Source organism: Helianthus annuus, chromosome 5, assembly GCF_002127325.2.
Source record: "Helianthus annuus cultivar XRQ/B chromosome 5, HanXRQr2.0-SUNRISE, whole genome shotgun sequence".
Taxonomy (NCBI): Eukaryota; Viridiplantae; Streptophyta; class Magnoliopsida; order Asterales; family Asteraceae; genus Helianthus; species Helianthus annuus.
In genome coordinates, this window is record NC_035437.2 from 135,914,793 (window position 1) to 135,937,773 (window position 22,981).

Here is a 22,981-nt window from a genome sequence, read left to right on the forward strand (position 1 = left end):
GATGATAAAGCAACGGTACTTTGCTTTTGAGACCACCAACTAATTGGGGAAGACCCAAAATAAAACACGTGTCCCGTAGTACTTCTTCCATCGTCCGGATTTATGTTGTGACTACTATCACTGTAACCGACCAACATATTTTCTCCTCGAGTATAGGTAATGCCATAACTAAAAGTACCTTTTAAATAGCGAAGAATTTGCTTGAAGAGAGCTGCATGAGATTGCTTCAGGCATTGCATGTACCGACTGGCTACTCCGACCGAAAAAGGCAAATCTGGTCGAGTCTGTAAAAGGTACCAGAGACACCTGACAATCTTTCGATATCTCGTTGCATCAAAATCTTCTTCGTCTTCAAATTTAGAAACTTCCACGTTCGGGTCTATGGGAACACTAGTAGGATTGCGGTTAATCATACCGGCTTTCGTCAGTATTTTCTTTGCATACGCCTCTTGCTTAATTTTTGTCCCGTCCTTGCTCTGCGACACTTCAATTCCAAGATAATAAGTAAGCTTTCCCAAATCCGACATTTCAAAGTTTTTAGCCATCCCGCGCTTAAACTCCATAATAAGTTTCAAATTTGAACCTGTCACAATTAAATCGTCCACGTACACGCCGATTAATAAGACGTCCGTTCCAACGGTTCTTCGGAATACGGCTTGTTCTTGCGAGCACCGGTGAAATTTCATATCTAATAAAATATTATTTAATTTCGTATTCCACGCACGTGGAGCTTGCCTTAACCCGTATAACGCCTTCGATAATTTATAGACTTTATGCTCTTCGCCTTCTTTAACGAATCCTTCCGGTTGAACGACATAAACTTCTTCTTTTAATTCGCCATGTAGGAACGCGGATTTAACATCTAGATGATGTAATTCCCAACCTTCATTCGCTGCGAGAGATAAAAGTAACCGAATTGTTTCAAGTCGAGCAACTGGCGCGAACACTTCGTCAAAATCTACTCCGGGTTGTTGAACATAACCCTTCGCCACGAGTCTAGCCTTGTGTTTATTTAGTGAGTCATCCGCGTTTCTTTTAACCTTGAAAACCCACTTCAAACCAATCGCTTTTGCACCACGTGGTAACTCGGTTAACGACCACGTATTGTTTTTATTTATTGATTCGATTTCTGCGCGCATTGCTTTCATCCACTCCGGTTTATTTTTCACATCATTAAAATAAGCCGGTTCGTCATCCGCAAGCAATAAATGTTCTTCATCAATAGAACTCGAATTTAAAACATAGTCGTTAAAACGTACCGGGGTAACCGTAGCGCGATTCGATCTACGAACAATTGGCTTGGGCGTCATAAAATTATTTTGTTGTGCATTACTGTTCACAAAACTAGAGTTAATATATCCTTGACATTCACGCCCAACTGTACTGCATTCATGATTTGAGCCATGTGATCCATTATTCCTATTTGACTTTTGTGAAATAACTTGGTTATGCGCCGCCCGCGTTGCGGGGCGCTAGACCAAATATTTCTTAGTTTAATAACATGTGCGCCTTTATGTCGGTTAGTTATACATGCTATTTATAGCACGATATCAAAAAATATACATCAACCAATTAAAGAAAAACAATACCATAGTTATGATAAAAAAAATAACCAAAACGGTGACAAACGTGTAATTTAGAGTTGGGGCAAAAGAATAATTTGTCAGGACCAATTAGCGAGTGCTAGGCAGCTGTTTGGCACGAATAAAAACAAAATTGAGTCAACCAAGTAAAATAAAACACTACCATGGTTTTGCCCAAAAAAAAAAAAACGATGGCAAGAGTGCAATTTTTAGCTGAGGTAAGATCGTAAATTTTTAATGGAGGTAAAATAATATTTTTAACTGAGGGAAAAAAATATTTTATTTTGAATTGGGGGAGGGGAATCATAATTTTTAGCTTTGGGCAAAAGCAAAGTTTTATTTTGAACTGGGGGCCAAATCGTAATTTTGAACTGGAAACCAAATCGTAATTTGGCAGGACTCTAGCTGGGGGCAAAACCATAATTTTATTTGAACTTGGGGCAAAATCACATTTTTTTAACTGAGGGCAAAATCATAAATTTAAGTAAGGGACAAAACCAAAATTTTATTTTGGACGGGAGGCAAAATCATAATTTTAAACTTAGGATAAAACTGTAATTTGACAGAACCTATAAATAGCTATTATATGAAAAAAAAAAAAACAACCAAAATGGCCGCCACGTGCTTGTACTGTTCCCGCCGGCCACTTACTTTTGTATGTATTGAATGAATGAATGAATGAATTGAATGAATTGAATGAAAATATTAGTAGTTGTTGGAGTTTGCAGCAACAAATCACGTGACCCAATATTCACTCTATTGTTAGTTGGGCCTAATGAGCTAGATGTCATAGTTAATGGGCTGTGACTATGTATATGTGCTGAACTACTGCTAATGAGTTCTTCTGAGCTGCTAGTCAACGGACCAGTTGACTCAGTCCCAATCTCATCATTAAAATTTTCCGAGCTTACATCAGTTCCAGAAGTGGACCCACCAAGTTCAGTATTTACGGTTCCATCTCTGGTGTCAATTACGCCACCAAAGTCTACCCAAAACATACCCGGTTCGCGAGACTCTTCGTCATTAAAAACAATATTTTTCCCCAATTCCAAACACGCGTTTCTTCAAACTCCGTATCCCCGTCTCGACCCACAACAATTCTTCGAGTCGTTGGATTGTATAAACGATACGCCCCAGAACCTTTTTCGCTTCCAAGATAAACTAGGCGAGTCGAACGATCGTCTAATTTTGGAAGATGCCCGCCAACAATTTTCAAATAGGCGGCACATCCGAAAACCTTAAGAAATTGAAGATCCGGTTTCTTTCCTTTTAACATCTCGTACGGTGTTTTGTCTTCGTGTAACGCTCTTGTTGGAGTTTTATTTATTAAATTGGTTGAGTGCCTCACCGCCTCCCCCCACATAAAATTAGGAACTTGTTGCGCTTTTAATATACTTCGAGTCATCTCCATTAAGGTACGGTTTCGCCTCTCCACAACCTCGTTTTGTTGAGGTGAATATGGAGTGGTTAAGTGTCGAATAATCCCTTCGTTTTCACAGAACCGATTGAACTCATGAGACGTAAATTCTCCCCCTCGATCGGTTCGAAACATCTTGATTTTTCTACTAACTTCCACTTTCACCATGACTTTACACTTTTTGAAGGTTTCAAACACATCACTTTTTTCCTTCAAAAGAAAAGTCCACATGAAACGTGAAAAATCATCAATAAGACAAATACATACCTATTTCCCGCTATTGTGCTTGGAGAAATTGGACCGCATAAGTCTCCATGAATAAGTTCCAAGGCATGCGTTGCCCGAAACATCGCCGTCTTCGGAAAAGATTGTCTCGTATGCTTCCCGACTAAGCACGAATCACATATTTGATTTTCATGATTGATTTTTGGCATCCCCACGATTATATCTTTATTCACCATTTGTTTCATGGACGCGAAATTTAGGTGACCAAGTCTCGCGTGCCATAACCAATTTTCATTATCAATCCGAGCTTTCAAACAACAGGTTTTCCAACTTTTAATTTAATCGTATAAAGACGATTTTTAGATCGAGTAACATTCATTAATACCTTGCCTTGAGTGTCACGCATTAATAAATAATCGTCTTTCATACGAATATCACATCTACACTCCGTTGCTTGACCGAGACTAATTATATTACTACGTAAACTAGGGATATAATAAATATTGGTCATTAACCTTTGCTCCCCCGTTTTACCCAATAGTAATATAGACCCTTTCCCGCATATTTCGACTTGAGAACCATCCCCAAATTTAACGTTGCCACCAACACGCTTATTTAATTCAGAGAAAAAAGATATATTACCCGTTATATGGTTGCTCGTGCCATTATCCAAATACCACAAGTCATTTTCTTCCGAACCGTTCTCGTAATTTTTTGGAATGACCTTTTCTTCATTCAAGTAAACAATTTCTTGAACATCTTGCACCATAAACAAAGACGGGTCAATTTCTTCCGCATCGATCAAGTTTGCTTGTTTCTCTTTCTTTCGCTCTGGACATCTCGAAAGAAAGTGACCGAACTTGTCGCATCGAAAGCATTGAACCTTCGAATAATCCTTCTTTCCTTGTTGTTTATCCTCTTCGTTGGACCCGCCTTGTGACCCGCGGTTTTGACCAGATTGGTTTCGACCGCGTCCACCACCACCACGTCCACGGTTCGAGCCTTTCCCGCGTCCCTTACTCGAATCGCGTGAAGTTTGTCTAGAACTTGAAGAGGCATTATAATTATTAAACATTAGTTTTGTTTGAGTACCTTGATTATCCGACAACAATTTTTCATCTTTTATGCGTTCTTCATACGCCTTTATTCGACCAACAACATCGTCGAATGCAACTGTTTTTAGATCCCCGAGTTGCTCAACTGAGGCTACCATATGGATGAACCGCCTTGGTAAACCACTGAGAAACTTTTTCACGATCCTTTGTTCCTCTATTATAGAACCGAGAGACGCCGCTTTTGAAGACATTCTTGTTAACTGGCTAGAAAACTCATCCATTGTACTAGAATCCTTCATCTTCAACGCCTCAAATTCTGACATGAGTGTCTGTAGTCTTGCTTCACGTACCCGATCGGCTCCCAGATGGCGCGCTTTTAGTGCATCCCACATCTCTTTTGCCGTCTTCAGATTACCAACTTGCAAGATCTGTTCTTCCGGTATGGATTGAAACAACAAAGCAATCGCCATATTGTTTTTCTTTACATCGGTTTCAGTTCCGGGTTCAATGGCCTCCTACACGCCATGAACGTTAAAATCACGCGAATACGCAACGCCCAAACTGTATAATTAACTTTATTCAACATCGGGCATTGAAGTGATGTTGAATTTGGAACTGATTTCTCGGTATTCGAGCCGCTACTGCCATCGCTTCCAGACATATTTTTCTTTCGTCGACTATACGTAAGATTAAACGAGCCCGGTGTAACTGGTTCAGTTTCTTCCAGTCTACACGAATAAAACTAGTCTGACTAAAACGCGTTTAAACCTTAATCACGTTTAAACCCAATTTACGTAAAAAAACTATTTACGTTGAAACTTTGAAAATAATTCCAAAGTATACGTCATATGCACCTTTACACTTCAAAGTCAAAATTCACACTTTAAAGTGTTGTGCTTCTGGGAATACACTAGCAGCAAGAAGAAAACAATTAATTGTTAATCAATCGTTTATGGGAATTCACACTAGAGAAACAATAACAAATCTGGTAAAGCACCGTTCCTCCGTTCCACCTTCTTCTTTGCCACACAAACCAGATCCCGTTAAACCCCTGTTCGGATCAAGCCAACAACAGCCAACTTCACGCTGCAGATCGCGCTCTCTCCGATTTATCACAAATTCTGGCCGGCCAATAGCTTGGTTCCAGATCGATTCGCGCAGGACAATTAGCAGTTCAGAGAACTGCTTCCAACCTGCTTTCGATCGGACGTCAGGACAATCAACGGTTGCTCGAACAGTTTCCAACCTGCCGATCTTGAACTCAAACTTCCGGCGAGTTACCCTTGATCCCAGACTCAATCGCAGGTACGTGATATCTCCCAGGTCGCTCTGATACCAATTCAAGACGAATCGGTATGAACGGAAATTGAAATCGGAAATTACAAAGTATTTGGCTAACAACCAAACATTTATTATTATTCAAGAATCTGACTCAAAACTTGAATTACAATCACTAATACCCAAAGCATGGTATTTATAATCTAAACACTCCTATTAGATTATAACTAGGATTGCTAATAAACCTATTATTTTGGACATGATAATTATCACTAAATAATTAAACCCAAACACGTTTAAATATTCTAATAATTATCCATTCCATGGTTCCTTGCCTTGCACGCAAAGGGAACTCTTTTAATTTGAAATTTCCAACAATCTTTACTGAAACAAATCGAATAGTACATTTACTCAAGTAGGGAAAAGTTTATTAACCAATACAATCATAATATATGGTTCCAACAAAGTAGAATTTCATATTATAACTAAGGGTTATTGGATTTTATCACCCTCAACTATCGGCCTTTGGTCGTTGCCACCCCCAACTAACACTTTGACACCTGGCACCCCCAACTTGACTTTTAGTTTGTGCTGGCACCACTCAGTTAAATCTTTACTAACTGGGTTTGTTTCTGATCCTATGTGGCACACACTTAATGAGATGGGACAGGATTATGTGCCTACGTGTCAAAGATACCAAACTCAACTGATGAGAAAGAAAAACAAGAGAGAAACTGAGAAACCAAACTGAGAGCAAGAAAGAGCAAGAGAGAGTTTACCACTTTTTTCTTCAAGAATCTTCGTTTAACAAACTTTGTGAACACCACTCAAGATCAGAAGCACCATGATAAGTAAAAAAAGATATCAACCCCAACACAAATAGCATCACCCCACAAACCACCGTAAAAAAACGACGGCGACTACGGCTAATGGGATTATTGGAAACGATGCCATCGCCGGAGCACTCGCCGGACGTCTATGGTTACGATTCAGGAGTTTAGGTCTCTTCCTCCGAACGGTGGCGTTTGGTGATGGTTTAGTGTCGATTGGAAGGTTTAATTTGCAGTTGATGCTGAGGTCGATTCAGGAGTTCAGATGAAGTTAACTTGGTGAATAACGTGAATTTGTGAGTTAATTAGGTTGTTAAGAGGTGTTGTTGTAATTTAGGGTTTGTACGTTAGTATAGGATTGGGATGTGTGTTTGTTGGATGAATTGGGATGCTTTGTTTAATGAGGTGCAGAGCAAAGAGAGAGAGATTGCCATGTAATCTCCATATCATCTGTCCACGTAAGCTAAGTTGTGCCACATAGGATCAGAAACAAACTCAGTTAGTAAAGATTTAACTGAGTGGTGTCAGCACCAACTAAAAGTCAAGTTGGGGATGCCGGGTGTCAAAGTGTTAGTTGGGGTGGCAACGGCCAAAGGCCGATAGTTGATGGTGATAAAATCCAATAACCCTATAACTAAACGACTTACAAACTAGGTATAAATTGTAATTAATAATGCGTGAAGTTATTTAACCAATTCAGCTTTAAAGTAGAATTTCATGTTATAACTATATGACTTACAAACGAGGTAAAAATTGTAATCAATTATCTCATAAAAGCACTAATTTCTATTCTTAACTGAATCAAACAGAATAGTATATCTAATATAGTTTACTCAAGTAAAAAAGTAAAAGAATAATATTCAAGGTTAGGAGTTGGCTACAAAATCTAAATTTCCTAAAAAGTGTAAAAAGTCATAAAACACCATAATGTCAACCATAAAACACAAAAAAAAAAAAACCACAAATAACATAATGAATTTTACTAAAAGGGTAAAATACACTTTTCGTCCTTTATGTTTGTAACAAATTGCAACGGATAGTCTTTAACTTCAATAATTACAGTCACAATCCTTTATTTGCAAAACCCGTTACACTGTACGTCCTTTAGCACTAACCTGCTTAAATGTTTTTGTTAAGTTTATTCACTTAAGGGTATTATGGTAAATTCATACTTTTACTTAAATGGTTAATAAATAAAACAAGAAAAAAAATACATACCATTATCTTCCCAAATTTTCTAACCCTAAAACCTTAACCACCAGATCTAGCCACCACCACCACCACCTCATCCCGCCACCACCACCACCTCATCCTGCCCCCAACCTGCTACTCCCCCTATCCAACCTCTATACCTTCTGCTCTGTTGTTGAATTCATAATCTTTGGATGGTGCGCAGTGGTGGAGGAGAAGATGAAGCCAAAGAAATGGTTGTTGAGCTCACCAAAACCCTAAAAGAAGGAGAACGACTCGTTAGCCCGACCCGTAGACCCGACGAAACCCTGCGCAAACCCATTCCGATCAAGGCTGGTTACACGCTTCAGGATGAAGTCGCCATTTACAAATCCAAAGGAGCTCTCGTATGTAACCTTTTATTAATTATTGTAATTTGAAATTGGTGTGATTGGTGGTGATGATGGACTGTTGAAGGAGTACTGGAGACTATGCCCCTAGTTATGATCCTGAAGTGGATGTTAGTAAACCCAAAACCAAATCCGCTAAGCGGAATGAGAGGAAGAAGGAGAAGCATTTGCTGGTCTGTCATCTAACCTTTGTATATGTTAGAATTGTTGTGTGATGAGGTGGTGGTAGTGGCAAGATGTAGTGGTTAGGGTTTTAGGGTTAGGAAATTGGGGAAGATGATGTCTTTATGTATTTTATTTATTTTATTATTAAACATTTAAATAAAGGTATGGATTTACGATAATACCTTAAGTGAATAAATTTAACAAAAAAATTTAACCAGGTTAGTGCTAAAGGACGTACAGTGTAACGGGTTTTACAAATAAAGGATTGTTACTGTAATTATTGAAGTTAAAAGCTATCCGTTGCAATCTTTTACAAACATAAAGGATGAAAAGTGTAATTTACCCTTACTAAAATATTATATATGTAGGTTTTGTGTTGTGTTTTGGATAATAAGGCTCTGATTATAGAATGATAAACAATACTGTGTTTTATGTTGATTAGCATGTTGTGTTATATATTCATAGTTCTACGATGGTGTGTTTGAAGTTTTTATAGACTATTAGGGTTTATATATGGTGTTTTAGTAATCTTCACTCTATTATTTGTGGGTTTTAGGTGTGTTTTATGGCTGAAACTATAGTATTTTATAACTTTTTACATTTTTTAGGAAATTTGGACTTTGTAACCGAACCTCACCCTAATATTCAATTCACTTTTAAGAAATAAATTAAAGAAAAATTATTTAACCAGTTCTACTACAATATATGGGTCCAACAAAGTAAAATATCATATAGAGTAAACTTCTGTTTTGCTCCCTGTGGTTTATAGTCATTTTACTCTCTGATCTATGAAGCTTATCTCTATTTCACTCCCCGCCTCTAACGTCATCAAAAATGTTTGCCAAAAATAAAGCAAATTGGTAATTTTACATATAATGAGAAGGGCGTTTTAGTAACTTTACAAAAAGAATTTAATTGTTTATAATTATATAATCATTAAAAAAACATTCCTAACTTCATCACCCTCCTCTCACTCTGTATCTCTCTCATTCTCTCTTTTTGTAACAACCACAAGTCATCACCAACACCATCAAACACCACTACCACCATCTCACCAGCATTATCAAACACCACCACCTCACCTGAAAAACGAACCCCTTCGCAACCGCAACCCCAAATCCAACCGTCACCACCGCAACTCCAATCCAGCCATCATCACCTACCTCCTCTATCGGCCGCACCAACACTGAAAAAACCGGCAAAACCGGTTCAAGACTCTTCCTCCGCCAGCCGCACCGACACTGAAAAAACCGTCATCACCTATCTTTGATTGGGTTTAATCGAGATGGGTTTGGATCCGGGTCGGTTATCTTGCATCGCCGCTATAGGCTTCTTCATTCTCACACTTGACCCATCCGCACACACAACATCGGGAGCTAGGGTTTCCAGAGCTCGAACCAATCGAAGAAGATGGAAGAGGTTACAGAGGGATTAAACAACATAAATATCTCCAACGATTCTTACCGGTGATGTGTGTCGGTGTGTATATAATTTAGATATATAATTAAGCCCTTTTTACACCTTTAGCCAAGTTTTAAATTTATAAAACACGATATTCACTAACACTAAACACACATATGGGCAAGTGCACCCATCGTGGACGTAGTATAGTGTTGGTAAGATACCGAGGTCGTCCAAGGACACAAGAGCTTTTAGTACCGGTTTATCCTCAACGTCTAATCAAATCAAAAAGTTAGAAAAATGTTTTTAAACTAATAAAATAAAAACTAACTAAATGCTGAAAAAAAAAATAAAAATAAAATAAAACAGATAGACAAGATGAATCACTTGGATCCGACTCGTGTATTAGTATAACCTTTGATTATTTTCGCACTTTTGCACTTGTTTAAGAGATTATCTTAGTTATTGTAGTAGGCCCCTCTTTTGAAGGCGACGTTACCCTCAACCCAGTAGTTTGAGTCAGCAAGGATACAATCCTAAAGGGTTGGATTATTGGAAGATAATGAATTAAGTTATTAATGCAAATTATGGTAGGCCCCGCTTTTGGCGGTGACGTTACCCTCGGCTAAGTAGTCTGAGTCAGCAGGGATACAGTCCTAAATAGCCGGATTATAGTATTAATAGTAGTTAACTTATGAGGGGGTCAAAGAGTTTGGATCCCCGCCATCCAATACCTATGGGCATTGAAGGAGATCCTACTAAATTTGACCCAGGTCCCTTGCAGGACCTCTAAACGCTGAACAAGGGCAAGACCCTTACCAAACCGTTCCCTTAACCCCCGACCAGGTAGCCAACATACCTCCATATAGACCGTGGATATATGAATGGTGAAAATCTTTTATTTTATATAGACAGTAAAATAATGTCAAGACACCACAGACAAACGATAAGGAAAGATCACCTTCAACATAAGCAACTAGTTATTAAAGTCATTAATACAAAACCAAATAAAAAGTGCAAAAGATTAAAAATAAAAAGTATTATACTAAACACTTGTCTTCACCAAGTGATGTAAGAGACTTATGCAAACATGGCCTTGATTGTCAAGAACTCTTACTATCAATCTTGGATCCCGAGACGACTCACACACTCTACGATGGACAATGGATGATGGTGGTGGATGATGGTGTTATGGTGGTGGTGGGTGGTGGATGAAGTGTGAGAGAGGTGGTGTGCCAAGGGATGAGTTGGAATGAAACCAAGCACTCATATTTATAGGCTGAACAGAAGGCTGGGCACGGCCCCGTGTCCGCTGGACACGCCCCCGTGCCCCTCTGACACTCTCTCTCTTCATTAATTGTAATTCGCAATTACAATTAATGCGCCTGCTGTACTTTCGCCACGCCCCCGTGCTCACTGGACACGGCCCCGTGGTGGGCAATAGAAGCTTCTACAGGTTTGTCTTTTCTGCTGCTTCTTGGGCACGGCCCCGTGCTGGCTGAGCACGGGGCGTGTTCAGGCTTTTGTTTTCTCTTCTTTGCTTGGGAGGATGCCGTTGAGGGTTCGGGCAGTCTACTTTTATTCCTTTTCTTGTATTTATGTTAGAATTAGCTGTCTTTTTGCTTCTTTTCTGAATTTGAGCTCATTTCATCCTGAAAATACAAAAGGAAGACAAAAACACTCTTTTTCCAACATTAGTACTTAAAAAGGGTTAGTTTTATGCCTTATTTGATGTAATTTATATGTTGCATTTTACACACATCAAATACCCCCACACTTGAACTTTTGCTTGTCCTCAAGCAAAACTCTTTAAATGTGGCTTACACTCCCAAATGGAATGGGTAGAAGAGAAGGTTTTTGGCTTGTCATAGAGTGTCGGGAATCCAAGATCTTTTTGGGTTTTATTTTTATTTATTTACAATCCTATTCGTTATGATTTATTTAGAACGTTTCATAGGATAAATTACTTATTTGGGCATAACATGCCTTTTTAAAATTTCATTTATATACAAGTTCACATACCTCACGGGATAAATCACTCAACACTCGGCCGAAGGTGTATTTTTTTGTGAATCACTCGAGAGCGGCATGGAACTTACGCCTTCCATAGGCTTGCCAAGCAATCAAACCTCCTCCTTTTTAACTTTATACCTTTGTAAATATCAAGAGGACTTTTTGGGTGAAGGGTTAGGCTTGGGCTAAAGGTGGGTGGTTGGGTTAGTGGTTAGTAAAAGGGCGAAAAGCGTAAAAAGCGTCGGTTTTCGTAACACATTTTGTTTTTAGTGACTTTTTATTTTGAAGTATTTCTCCAAACAAGCTTTTGTTTGCATAGCTTTGTTTGTTTTTAACTTCATCATCATTTTTTTTAGTCACATAAAAGAACGAGCTTGCGAAAAACCGAGCTTGTTACTAAAATAAAGGGTGAAAAATAAAAAGGGTTTTTTGGTGGGTAAAAAGGGTTTAGGGTAAAGAAACGAAAGGTTTAGGCTCAAAGGGGTTAACTAGGGGGATTTTAGGTAGGTGGTAAAAAAAATTGAAAAATAATGGTGTAGAAAGAAAAATGGTTAGTCCTAATGCCTCCATCATTTACTTACTTGGGTTTAAGTTGGTAAGGACCGGGAATGAATCGTCGTGGCAAGTTCTAGAGTTGTAAGAACCAAGCGGCTATTCACACAAGAAACGAAAAATGAGCATTTAGTCTAAAGATGTAAATTTGTATGCTCTATAAAGGCTCAAAACTCACTTTTGTGGGAATGGGTTTTTAATGTGATCAAGTATATATAATCAAATTTTAACTAGACTTGTTATGCCGTTTCATAATTTTCTTATGTTGGTTCTTGTTATCACGACACTCTCGGTTGTAAATTTTATAAAAATATAACCTTATTAATCTTGGGATTCCTAACTTAAACTTCAGACAAGTAAAAACAATGAAAAAATTTTTTGAAAAAATTTGGGGTGTTTAGCGGTTCCAATAGAGTTTTGTGTAAGGCTTGTTGTTAGGACTTGCAAAATTTCAAAGTGTTAGCTTCCCCCCCACACTTAAATTACACATTGTCCTCAATGTGTCCCAAAAATAAATTTTTAGGTTGATTGGATGTGTAATGTGGTGTTAAAAAGCAAAGATTTATGTTACTGGCAGTATGGACACGGCCCCGTGGGGACCGGACATGGCCCCGTGTTCAGGTGCCAGTAACAGAAATTAAAGAAATGAGACAGAAGCCTGGACACGGGGGCGTGTCTGGTGAACACGGCCCGTGTCCAGTTACCTGAACTGGGCGTTTTTTTTTCTGCAGGTGGTTCAGCACGGGGCCGTGTTGGTTAAGCACGACCCGTGTTGAGCCTTCTGTAATGGAGATTTGTGTCGGGTTGCTTCGTTCTTTGTGCATGGGGCCATTTTTCTCGTTCCCTGTTTCATCCATTATCACCACGAGTGTGTTTTATTCCTGCAAATTAAAACTAAAAGATTAAACTAAACTAAGGATAGTTCCGCGGAATGCCTCCGTGGTGCGCCACGTTTATAAGGGTCCTTGGCTAGACCCAATGTGAGGTTATATATGAGTGGGATGCTTGGCGTCCCATGTTACACCGTCGGAGAGCATCATCCAAGCTCGAATCAATAACCTTCATGTAGTTGACCGGGTCGTCGTCCTCTATTCTCTTCCCAACTCCGAATTTTACTTCATCATCCCCATACCTCAAGGTGAGTGTTCCGTCATTCATATCTACCACCGCTTGTGCGGTGGCAAGAAATGGTCTCCCTAGTATGAGGTTGACCTCGGTGTCTTTCTCCATATCGAGTATGACAAAGTCGGCTGGATAGACGAATCTGCTTACCTTTACCAAGACATTTTCAATGACACATTGTGGGAATTTGACGGGTCGATCAGCGAGTTGTATGCTCATTTTTGTAGGACTCGTGGTTCCCAGGCCGAGTCTTTTAAACATTGATGAGGGCATGAGGTTAATGCTAGCCCCAAGGTCGGCTAGGGCATTACGAACGGGGGACTCCCCTGTTGAGCAGGGAATCGTGAAGCTTCCGGGATCGATTTTCTTTTGGGGAAGTTTATTGAGTACGAGGGCAGAGCATTCTTCGCCTAAATTGACTAATTGCAAATTTTCAATTTTCTTTTTATGAGTGAGGAAGTCCCTCATGAACTTAGAGTATTTGGGCATTTGGGTTAGGACCTCAATAAAAGGAATATTGACATGCAATTGCTTTAATAGACTTTCGAACTTCGCGAATTGCTCATTGGTCTTTTGACGAATTAACCTACCGGGTACGGAACTCGAGGAGCTTTGGTAGGCTCTGGTGACGGAGGGGAGTTCTTTTCCTGCAGAGGTGTGGGTACCGTTTCTTCTGTTGGTGGCGGCGCTTCTGCAGGCCCTACGGTGCGGTTTCGTAGCGTGATGAGGTGAACTTGCGCTTTTGGGTTTGTTTCGGTATTGCTAGGTAATGCACCTTGTGGTCTCTCGGCAAAATTTTGAGCTATTTGATTCAATTGTTTTTCTATGTTTTGAATACTAGCTTGTTGATTTCTAAAATTTGATTCTAATTGTAGAAATCTTTCCGAGTTTTTCTTTTCAGTGTCGGAGACTAGGCGAGATATAGTATCTTCAAGCCTTTCTGTAAGACCCGCATATTTAGTTCTTATAAAACCATTTACGAGGATAATTTTAAGACTTGAAATAACAAGTTAAATTCATATTTTTGACAAAAATCGGACATGACCCATTCGTACAATGAGCATACCCCTGTTTCATACAACTTTCATACAAAATATTCCATGACCCTTACGACTAGACGCAATGAAAATCCAAAGAAAACATAAATTTTGACCAATACATCTACTAGCAAGTTTAGACAAATCTTCACAATTATTTGACCCAAAACATTAAAGCAACTAGCGGAAGCGCTTGATATGTTAAGTGGTGATCACGTGCTCGCTTCAACTCGCCAAATAGTCTAAGATGAGGATTTACCTACATTAACAAGAAATTTTAAAGGTTAGTTATCACGCTCGCTAAATCATAATTCTTTCATTTTAGTTCCATCCGTATATGAACTTTTAACCATTTTACGCATTCGACTACCCAAAAACTTGGGTATAGCATAAACACTCTCAATGAGAGTTAAGCATACACGTTCGACCCGTTTGATTGGGTTATTTGCTTTCAACATAAATTCTTCTTTCCATCCGTATAACGGATTAAGCTTCTAGCATTCGTTATAGCATTCAAAACCACCCGTTCAAGACGGATGGTATCATATCATTACTCGACCTAGTTACTCGAACCGGTCGATTTGCTTATCATAGCTTAACCTTCATTAGCTTAGCCAAATCCGCAAGGGATTTGCTATTTATTTACTAATCACCGTATCCATTATAGCAAGAAATAATCATTATAACACAAATTGCTCGACACAGATACTAACAAAAATTTAAGTAAAGTTTTGTACATCACGAAACATACCTTTGTCTTGTGAGCTTTCCGACTTCTTAGAACCTGAGCCCTCTTCCTTTACGCCTATATTAACACATCCGTTCATTTGTTTAGTACCCGGAATTTCATTCCATTACATTCAATATTTCACATAGTTGTTCATTCAAGCATTTCATCAAACACATGGCGGGTTTCGCATTTTTGGGACATTTACTCATTTAACTAACATATATTACTAAGCTAATTTCTTTAATCATTCAATAACATTCAATTAAGCTTTACTCTAAATCAGATTATCTAGTGATTATTCATCATAAACAAGGTTATTCCTCAACAACACACACACACATATCAAAACTTGATCAATTTAACCCTAGCAACTTCTCATCAACTTGGGTTTCGGCTATTCACCACAAATTTTTTTAAAATTCAGACATAATCCTGATCCTACATCATAACCTTAACTAAATTTCATAAATTTCATATCATGCATTCAAGATTAGATCAAAACCCACTTTCTACAATTTGTTAAATCACAAAATTGAACTTACCCTTTCAATGGACAAGTTAAGAGCTTGCAATTTCCTGATTATGCATTCAATTTCCTTGAATCTTTATAGTTTTCCTTGTGAATTAGATGAAGCTAGGGTTTCTTTCCCCCCTTGGCCCTTGTTCGATCGTACAGAACCCCACACACATACTGTGTGTGGGTTTTTATTATTAATCATTTTTATTAATCTTATTTTTAGGTATTTACAGCTTTAGTCCCTCTATTTCCATCACAACTTTAATTTTAGCACCACCCTTTTATTGCTACATTTTAGCTTATGCATAATAAATATTTTTGGGGTGTTACAAGTCTACCCCCCTTAAAGAGGTTTCGTCCCCGAAACCTGGCACAAACATATTTTTAAGTGTGTACGTACCAAAAAGGAACGGGTAGTGCTTCTTCATCTCGTCTTCCGCTTCCCATGTAAGTTCCGACCCCTTTCGGTGCTGCCATTGCACCAACACTTGTCGGACAACCTTGTTGCGCAGCTTCTTCACCTTGACATCTTTAATGGCCATTGGTCTTTCGACATAATTCAACCCCTCGTCTAACTCAATGTCATCAAGTGGTACTAACGCGGTTTCATCCGCAAGACACTTTCTCAATTGCGACACGTGGAAGGTATTGTGAATTCCGTCTAGAGCAAGCGGTAATTCTAATCGATATGCAACCCTTCCAACACGAGCCAAGATTTTAAACGGCCCAATATAACGAGGACCCAACTTACCACGTTTGCGAAAGCGGATTATACCCTTCCATGGGGACACTTTCAGCAGAACCAAGTCTCCGACTTGAAATTCAATGGGACGTCTTCTTTTATCTGAATAAGCCTTTTGTCGATCCTGGGCTGCTTTCAGTCGAGCTCTAACCAACTTAATCTTTTCATTCGTTAATGCTATTAAATCACTTGGCGCAAGCTCTCTTTGCCCTACTTCTCCCCAGCATACGGGAGTTCTACATTTCCTCCCGTACAGTAATTCATACGGAGCCATTTGGATACCACTATGGTAACTATTATTATAGGAAAATTCCACTAGTGGTAAATGGTCATCCCAACTTCCCCCAAAATCTAGGGCACACGCCCTCAGCATATCAACAAGTGTTTGAATGGTTCTTTCTGACTGGCCGTCAGTTTGAGGGTGGTAGGCGGTACTTATGTGTAATTTCGTACCCACACTCTCGTGAAACTTTTGCCAGTAACGAGAAGTAAATCTAGTGTCCCGATCCGAGACAATTGACACGGGCACGCCGTGTCGAGATATAATCTCGTTCATGTAAATTTCCGCCATTTTCTCGGAAGAGTAGGCTTCTTTAATGGGTAGAAAATGAGCGCTTTTCGTAAGTCGGTCCACGATTACCCATATCGCATCATGCCCCTTTTTCGTTCTAGGAAGCTTGGTTACCAAATCCATCGTTAATTCCTCCCACTTCCATTGCGGTATCTCCAAGGGTTGTAATTCCCCGTATGGCTTTTGATGCTCGGTTTTCACTTGGGAACATGTTAAGCATTTCGCGACATATTTGACTATGTCGCGTTTCATGCCCGGCCACCAATAATTGGCCTTCAAGTCCCGATACATCTTTGTAGCCCCAGGGTGGACCGAATATCGTGACTTATGTGCCTCGTCGAGTAGAGCAGCCTTGACTTCACAGAATCGGGGTATCCAAATTCGACCGAATCGCGTCTTGAGTCCGGTCGAATTTTCTTCTAATTTATCGATTACACCTTTTAGTCTTTCCTTCTTTAAGTCTTCCGCTCCAAGCGACTTTATTTGAGATTCACGTATCATTTCAAGTAATCGTGGCGTAACAATCATCTTCATGGACTTTACACGAAGAGGAGACGGATACTCTCTTCGGCTTAACGCATCGGCTACCACGTTTGCTTTTCCCGGGTGATAAAGGATATCACAATGATAATCTTTGATAAGTTCCAGTCATCTCCGTTGCCTCATATTTAAATCTTTCTGCTCGAAAAGATACTTGAGGCTTTTATGATCTGAGTAAATAGTGCATCTCGTGCCATACAAATAATGTCTCCAAATCTTTAAGGCGAACACTACCGCTGCCAATTCTAGATCGTGAGTCGGGTAGTTTACTTCATGCGGCTTCAATTGTCTTGAAGCATAAGCGATGACTCTTCCCCTTTGCATCAAGACGCAGCCTAATCCCTGGTGTGAAGCGTCTGAATAGACCACCAGGTCTTCAGTTCCATCCGGTAATGTTAGGACCGGAGGACGGGATAGTTTCTCCTTTAACATTTGAAAAGCCTCCTCCTGATCTTTACCCCACACAAACTTCTCTTTCTTTCTTGTCAGTTTTGTTAAGGGTAAGGCTATCTTCGAAAAATCCTGTATGAACCTTCTATAGTACCCGGCAAGGCCCAGAAAACTTCTTATCTCTGTTGGGTTCTTCGGAGAAACCCACTTCATTACAGCATCAATCTTTGAAGGATCAACTAAAACACCCTCCGAGTTGATCACATGCCCCAGAAATTGCACCTCTCTGAGCCAAAAGGCGCATTTTGAGAATTTTGCGTAGAGTTTCTCCTTACGGAGAATTTCAAGTACTTCACGCAAATGCTTTGCATGCTCAGCTTTGCTTCACGAATAGACTAAGATATCATCTATGAACACTATTACCGATTTGTCTAACATGGGTCGGCATACCCGGTTCATAAGATCCATAAACGCAGCTGGCGCGTTAGTCAATCCAAACGACATGACTAGAAATTCATAGTGCCCATAACGGGTTCTAAATGCAGTCTTTGGAATATCTTCTTCCCGTACTCTAACTTGATGGTACCCCGAACGCAGGTCTATCTTAGAGAACCAACTCGCCCCTTGTAATTGATCAAAAAGGTCGTCAATTCTAGGTAAAGGGTAGCGGTTCTTTATGGTCAGCTTATTTAGCTCTCTATAGTCGATACACATGCGCATCGACCCGTCTTTCTTCTTAACAAATAAGACAGGTGCTCCCCAAGGCGACACACTCGGGCGTATGAAACCCTTGTCTAGAAAATCTTGTAGTTGTGTCATTAATTCGCGCATCTCAGTGGGAGCAAGTCTATAGGGGGCCTTTGCATCGGGTTTCGCACCCGGATTTACTTCGATGCGAAACTCTATCTCTCTCTCTCTGGTGGGAGTCCCGGGAATTCTTCCGGAAATTCATTCACAATCTCAACGTCTTCAAGCTTCGGGAGGGTTTGTCTGGCATCTACTACATAAGCTAGGTATGCTCTACTCCCGTTAAGTACGTATTTGAAAGCTTGGACCAAGGTGCACAACTTGGTTTCTACATTTCTCTCTCCTTGAATACTCAATTTTCTTCCACTTGGAGCTTGGATGAGCATTACCTTATTTTCACAATCAATCTCCGCATGGTGCCGCGCCAGCCAATCCATCCCCACAATCATTTTAAATTCCCCCAAAACCATAGGTATGAGGTCGATGTCAAATTCCTCATCTTCTATAATGAATTTGCAGTTTCTACACACCTCGTGTAACATATAGATCTTACTATCGGCTATTTCTACTTCTAGAGGCATTGGCATTCGTTCGATCTTAAAGGACGGATGTTGTATAATTTCATTCGAAATAAATGACATGGTAGCTCCAGTATCGAATAGAACATAAACCGGTATGGAGTTTAGTAAAAAGATACCTGAAATCACATTCGGGTGAGACTTGGCTTCTTCGGATGTAATTTGGAACACCCTCCCTTTCGCTCTAGAACCCTCTTGCTTCTTATCTTCTTTCTTTGACTCTTGCTGAAGTTTTGGGCATTCCGATTTAACATGCCCTTTTTCAAAACAATGAAAGCAAGTCTTCGGGTTGTTGGGACACTGATAAGACGAATGCCCTTCCTTACCACATTTATAACACCCTTTCTTGCCTAACAAGCATTCCCCCGTATGAAGTTTTCCACAAGTCTTGCACGGCATAATACCACTCTTCGACTTATCTTTTCTTCCTTGCTCTTGATACTTCCCCTTTTTGGTCGGGGTCGAACTTCCACCTTTTTCATTTGGTCTCTTTTCTCCACGTTCTTCTTGCCTCTTGATTTCGATTTCTCTATCCCGCGCTAGATTGATTAGCTCATCAAGAGTCTCACACTTCGAGGGAGTGATGAACTCCCTAAATTCTGCCTTTAATACCCCATAAAAGCGATTAATCTTCATCCTTTCAGTTTGCACAAACTCTCCACAAAACTTCATCTTATCCAAGAAAATGTTCGATATCTCATTTATCGTTTCGTTTTTCTGTCGGAGGCGTAAGAAATCCTCTTGAATCTTATCAATGGCTGACTGAGGGCAGTGATATTTCATAAAAGGATCCTTAAACTCTTGCCAGGTCATCGTTTGGAGCCTTTCTTCGCCTATTTCCTTGCTATGCGCATCCCACCAATCTTTCGCCTGAAGGGTGAGTTGACCCGTGGCAAACATCACTTGATCTTCTCTATCACACCGGCTTCGTATAAACACCGCCTCCATGTTTGAAATCCATCTTTGGCATGCGATCGGATCAATTTTACCATCATACGTTGCAGGATTGCACGCCATGAAGTCTTTATACGTGCATCGTCGTTCCTTGCCTTTTCTTCTAGACCCCTCAATCAGTTCTTTCAATTCCTCGATCTTGCTAGTCATCATAGTGTCTACGACTCCCAAAACCCGGCTTTCTACCTCTTGAGCTAATCGCGGAAGATGGGCTTGCATAACCCCTTCCGCCACCTCAGTGACCCTGTTGTTAAAGGCTTCTTGACGGGCCGGGTCATCATCCTCATTGACGTTTCTTGCGTCAGCCATCTACACATTGTCATAATTATATTTAATACAAATAACAAGCTTTCATTACATCATAGTTCTTTGATCCATGTTTACTTCATCCGCATTCCCACATTTTAAACTTTACTCGCTTTTAAAATTTTTATCATTCGACTCATCACCTTCGACTCCTCCGAGTCCATCCCTTTATAATTACTATTTGTGGTTCCCCACATCTATGAAGCCTTATATGGACTTCACATAACAATTTAGTAGGCTTTCAAATAATACGGAAACTTAGAATGTGAAAAACAAACAAATCACCAAACTGAACCTACGTTAGCCGTCGGCGACGGTTCTTAAAAATGTGCGTCGGGTGAAATTCTCCGTAGACAGGAACTTAGGCCGTCGGCCAAACTAAGGCGTCGGCGACGGACGTGTAGGGCGTCGGCGACGGCCTTTCCCTGATCATTTCGCTGTAACTTTATTTTTTTTTATATTTTAACCCATTTCCAGGTCCATTACCAGCTGCTCGGGTTCCGGAATTTCTTGCTTTGCTACCCATAATTGTTACTTCACATATTTAACTCATCCTTACATTTTAAACTCATAACATACATTAGCATTTATCGAAAACGTACATTATTACCTCATTGGCGATCCTGGAGCGAGCACACTTTCGAACGAGCCATTGGTTTGAGTTCAAGCATCGCGTTAAAAGCTCGAATCCCTCAAACCTTGGCTCTGATACCAACTTGTAAGACCCGCATATTTAGTTCTTATAAAACCATTTACGAGGATAATTTTAAGACTTGAAATAAAAAGTTAAATTCATATTTTTGACAAAAATCGGACATGACCCATTCGTACAATGAGCATACCCCTGTTTCATACAACTTTCATACAAAATATTCCATGACCCTTACGACTAGACGCAATGAAAATCCAAAGAAAACATAAATTTTGACCAATACATCTACTAGCAAGTTTAGACAAATCTTCACAATTATTTGACCCAAAACATTAAAGCAACTAGCGGAAGCGCTTGATATGTTAAGTGGTGATCACGTGCTCGCTTCAACTCGCCAAATAGTCTAAGATGAGGATTTACCTACATTAACAAGAAATTTTAAAGGTTAGTTATCACGCTCGCTAAATCATAATTCTTTCATTTTAGTTCCATCCGTATATGAACTTTTAACCATTTTACGCATTCGACTACCCAAAAACTTGGGTATAGCATAAACACTCTCAATGAGAGTTAAGCATACACGTTCGACCCGTTTGATTGGGTTATTTGCTTTCAACATAAATTCTTCTTTCCATCCGTATAACGGATTAAGCTTCTAGCATTCGTTATAGCATTCAAAACCACCCGTTCAAGACGGATGGTATCATATCATTACTCGACCTAGTTACTCGAACCGGTCGATTTGCTTATCATAGCCTAACCTTCATTAGCTTAGCCAAATCCGCAAGGGATTTGCTATTTATTTACTAATCACCGTATCCATTATAGCAAGAAATAATCATTATAACACAAATTGCTCGACACAGTTACTAACAAAAATTTAAGTAAAGTTTTGTACGTCACGAAACATACCTTTGTCTTGTGAGCTTTCCGACTTCTTAGAACCTGAGCCCTCTTCCTTTACGCCTATATTAACACATCCGTTCATTTGTTTAGTACCCGGAATTTCATTCCATTAAATTCAATATTTCACATAGTTGTTCATTCAAGCATTTCATCAAACACATGGCGGGTTTCGCATTTTTGGGACATTTACTCATTTAACTAACATATATTACTAAGCTAATTTCTTTAATCATTCAATAACATTCAATTAAGCTTTACTCTAAATCAGATTATCTAGTGATTATTCATCATAAACAAGGTTATTCCTCAACAACACACACACACATATCAAAACTTGATCAATTTAACCCTAGCAACTTCTCATCAACTTGGGTTTCGGCTATTAACCACAAATTTTTTTAAAATTCAGACATAATCCTGATCCTACATCATAACCTTAACTAAATTTCATAAATTTCATATCATGCATTCAAGATTAGATCAAAACCCACTTTCTACAATTTGTTAAATCACAAAATTGAACTTACCCTTTCAATGGACAAGTTAAGAGCTTGCAATTTCCTGATTATGCTTTCAATTTCCTTGAATCTTTATAGTTTTCCTTGTGAATTAGATGAAGCTAGGGTTTCTTTCCCCCCTTGGCCCTTGTTCGATCGTACAGAACCCCACACACGTACTGTGTGTGGGTTTTTATTATTAATCATTTTTATTAATCTTATTTTTAGGTATTTACAGCTTTAGTCCCTCTATTTCCATCACAACTTTAATTTTAGCACCACCCTTTTATTGCTACATTTTAGCTTATGCATAATAAATATTTTTGGGGTGTTACACTTTCTCGTCTACTTGGTTGTTGAGTGAAATTTTGTGACTCATTTCTTGGTTGTTGAAAGTTTGTTCGTTGGGTTTGTTGGTTACTACCATTGCCGGGGTCTCTCCAACCAAGGTTTGGGTGATTTCGCCATCCTTGGTTGTAAGTGCCCGTTGGAGGACCTGACGGCCTAGGTCTATTATCAAGGTAGCTTACCGATTCCTGTTGATCGTCCGTTTCTTTCATACAACTCCAATTTTCATGTGGCCCACCACACCT

The 22,981-nt window shown here is 39.5% G+C and overlaps 3 protein-coding genes and 2 long non-coding RNA genes across 5 annotated transcripts; 1 reads left to right on the top strand and 4 right to left on the bottom strand.

Moving 5' to 3' along the window:
* The first annotated feature begins 7,691 nt into the window (after nucleotides 1-7,691).
* LOC110943674 (partner of Y14 and mago-like) lies at nucleotides 7,692-8,280 on the top strand. Its single transcript, XM_035990705.1, has 2 exons — nucleotides 7,692-7,969; nucleotides 8,047-8,280. Exons 1-2 carry the CDS (start codon nucleotides 7,774-7,776, stop codon nucleotides 8,181-8,183), a joined length of 333 nt encoding a protein of 110 aa, XP_035846598.1. The 5' UTR covers nucleotides 7,692-7,773; the 3' UTR covers nucleotides 8,184-8,280.
* A 6,012-nt stretch (nucleotides 8,281-14,292) lies between these two features.
* Nucleotides 14,293-15,627, bottom strand: LOC110939214. Its single transcript, XR_002592075.2, has 3 exons — nucleotides 15,531-15,627; nucleotides 15,010-15,063; nucleotides 14,293-14,517 (listed from the first exon to the last, which is right to left on the bottom strand). It is a non-coding gene; the product is annotated as an uncharacterized LOC110939214 (long non-coding RNA).
* Nucleotides 15,628-15,732: 105 nt separating this feature from the next.
* On the bottom strand, nucleotides 15,733-16,521 carry LOC110943673. Its single transcript, XM_022185406.1, has 2 exons — nucleotides 15,906-16,521; nucleotides 15,733-15,749 (listed from the first exon to the last, which is right to left on the bottom strand). Exons 1-2 carry the CDS (start codon nucleotides 16,519-16,521, stop codon nucleotides 15,733-15,735), a joined length of 633 nt encoding a protein of 210 aa, XP_022041098.1.
* A 2,129-nt stretch (nucleotides 16,522-18,650) lies between these two features.
* On the bottom strand, nucleotides 18,651-20,336 carry LOC110943672. Its single transcript, XM_022185405.1, has one exon. It carries the CDS (start codon nucleotides 20,334-20,336, stop codon nucleotides 18,651-18,653), a length of 1,686 nt encoding a protein of 561 aa, XP_022041097.1.
* Nucleotides 20,337-21,184: 848 nt separating this feature from the next.
* Nucleotides 21,185-22,637, bottom strand: LOC110939213. Its single transcript, XR_002592074.2, has 3 exons — nucleotides 22,419-22,637; nucleotides 21,898-21,951; nucleotides 21,185-21,405 (listed from the first exon to the last, which is right to left on the bottom strand). It is a non-coding gene; the product is annotated as an uncharacterized LOC110939213 (long non-coding RNA).
* Nucleotides 22,638-22,981: the final 344 nt, after the last annotated feature.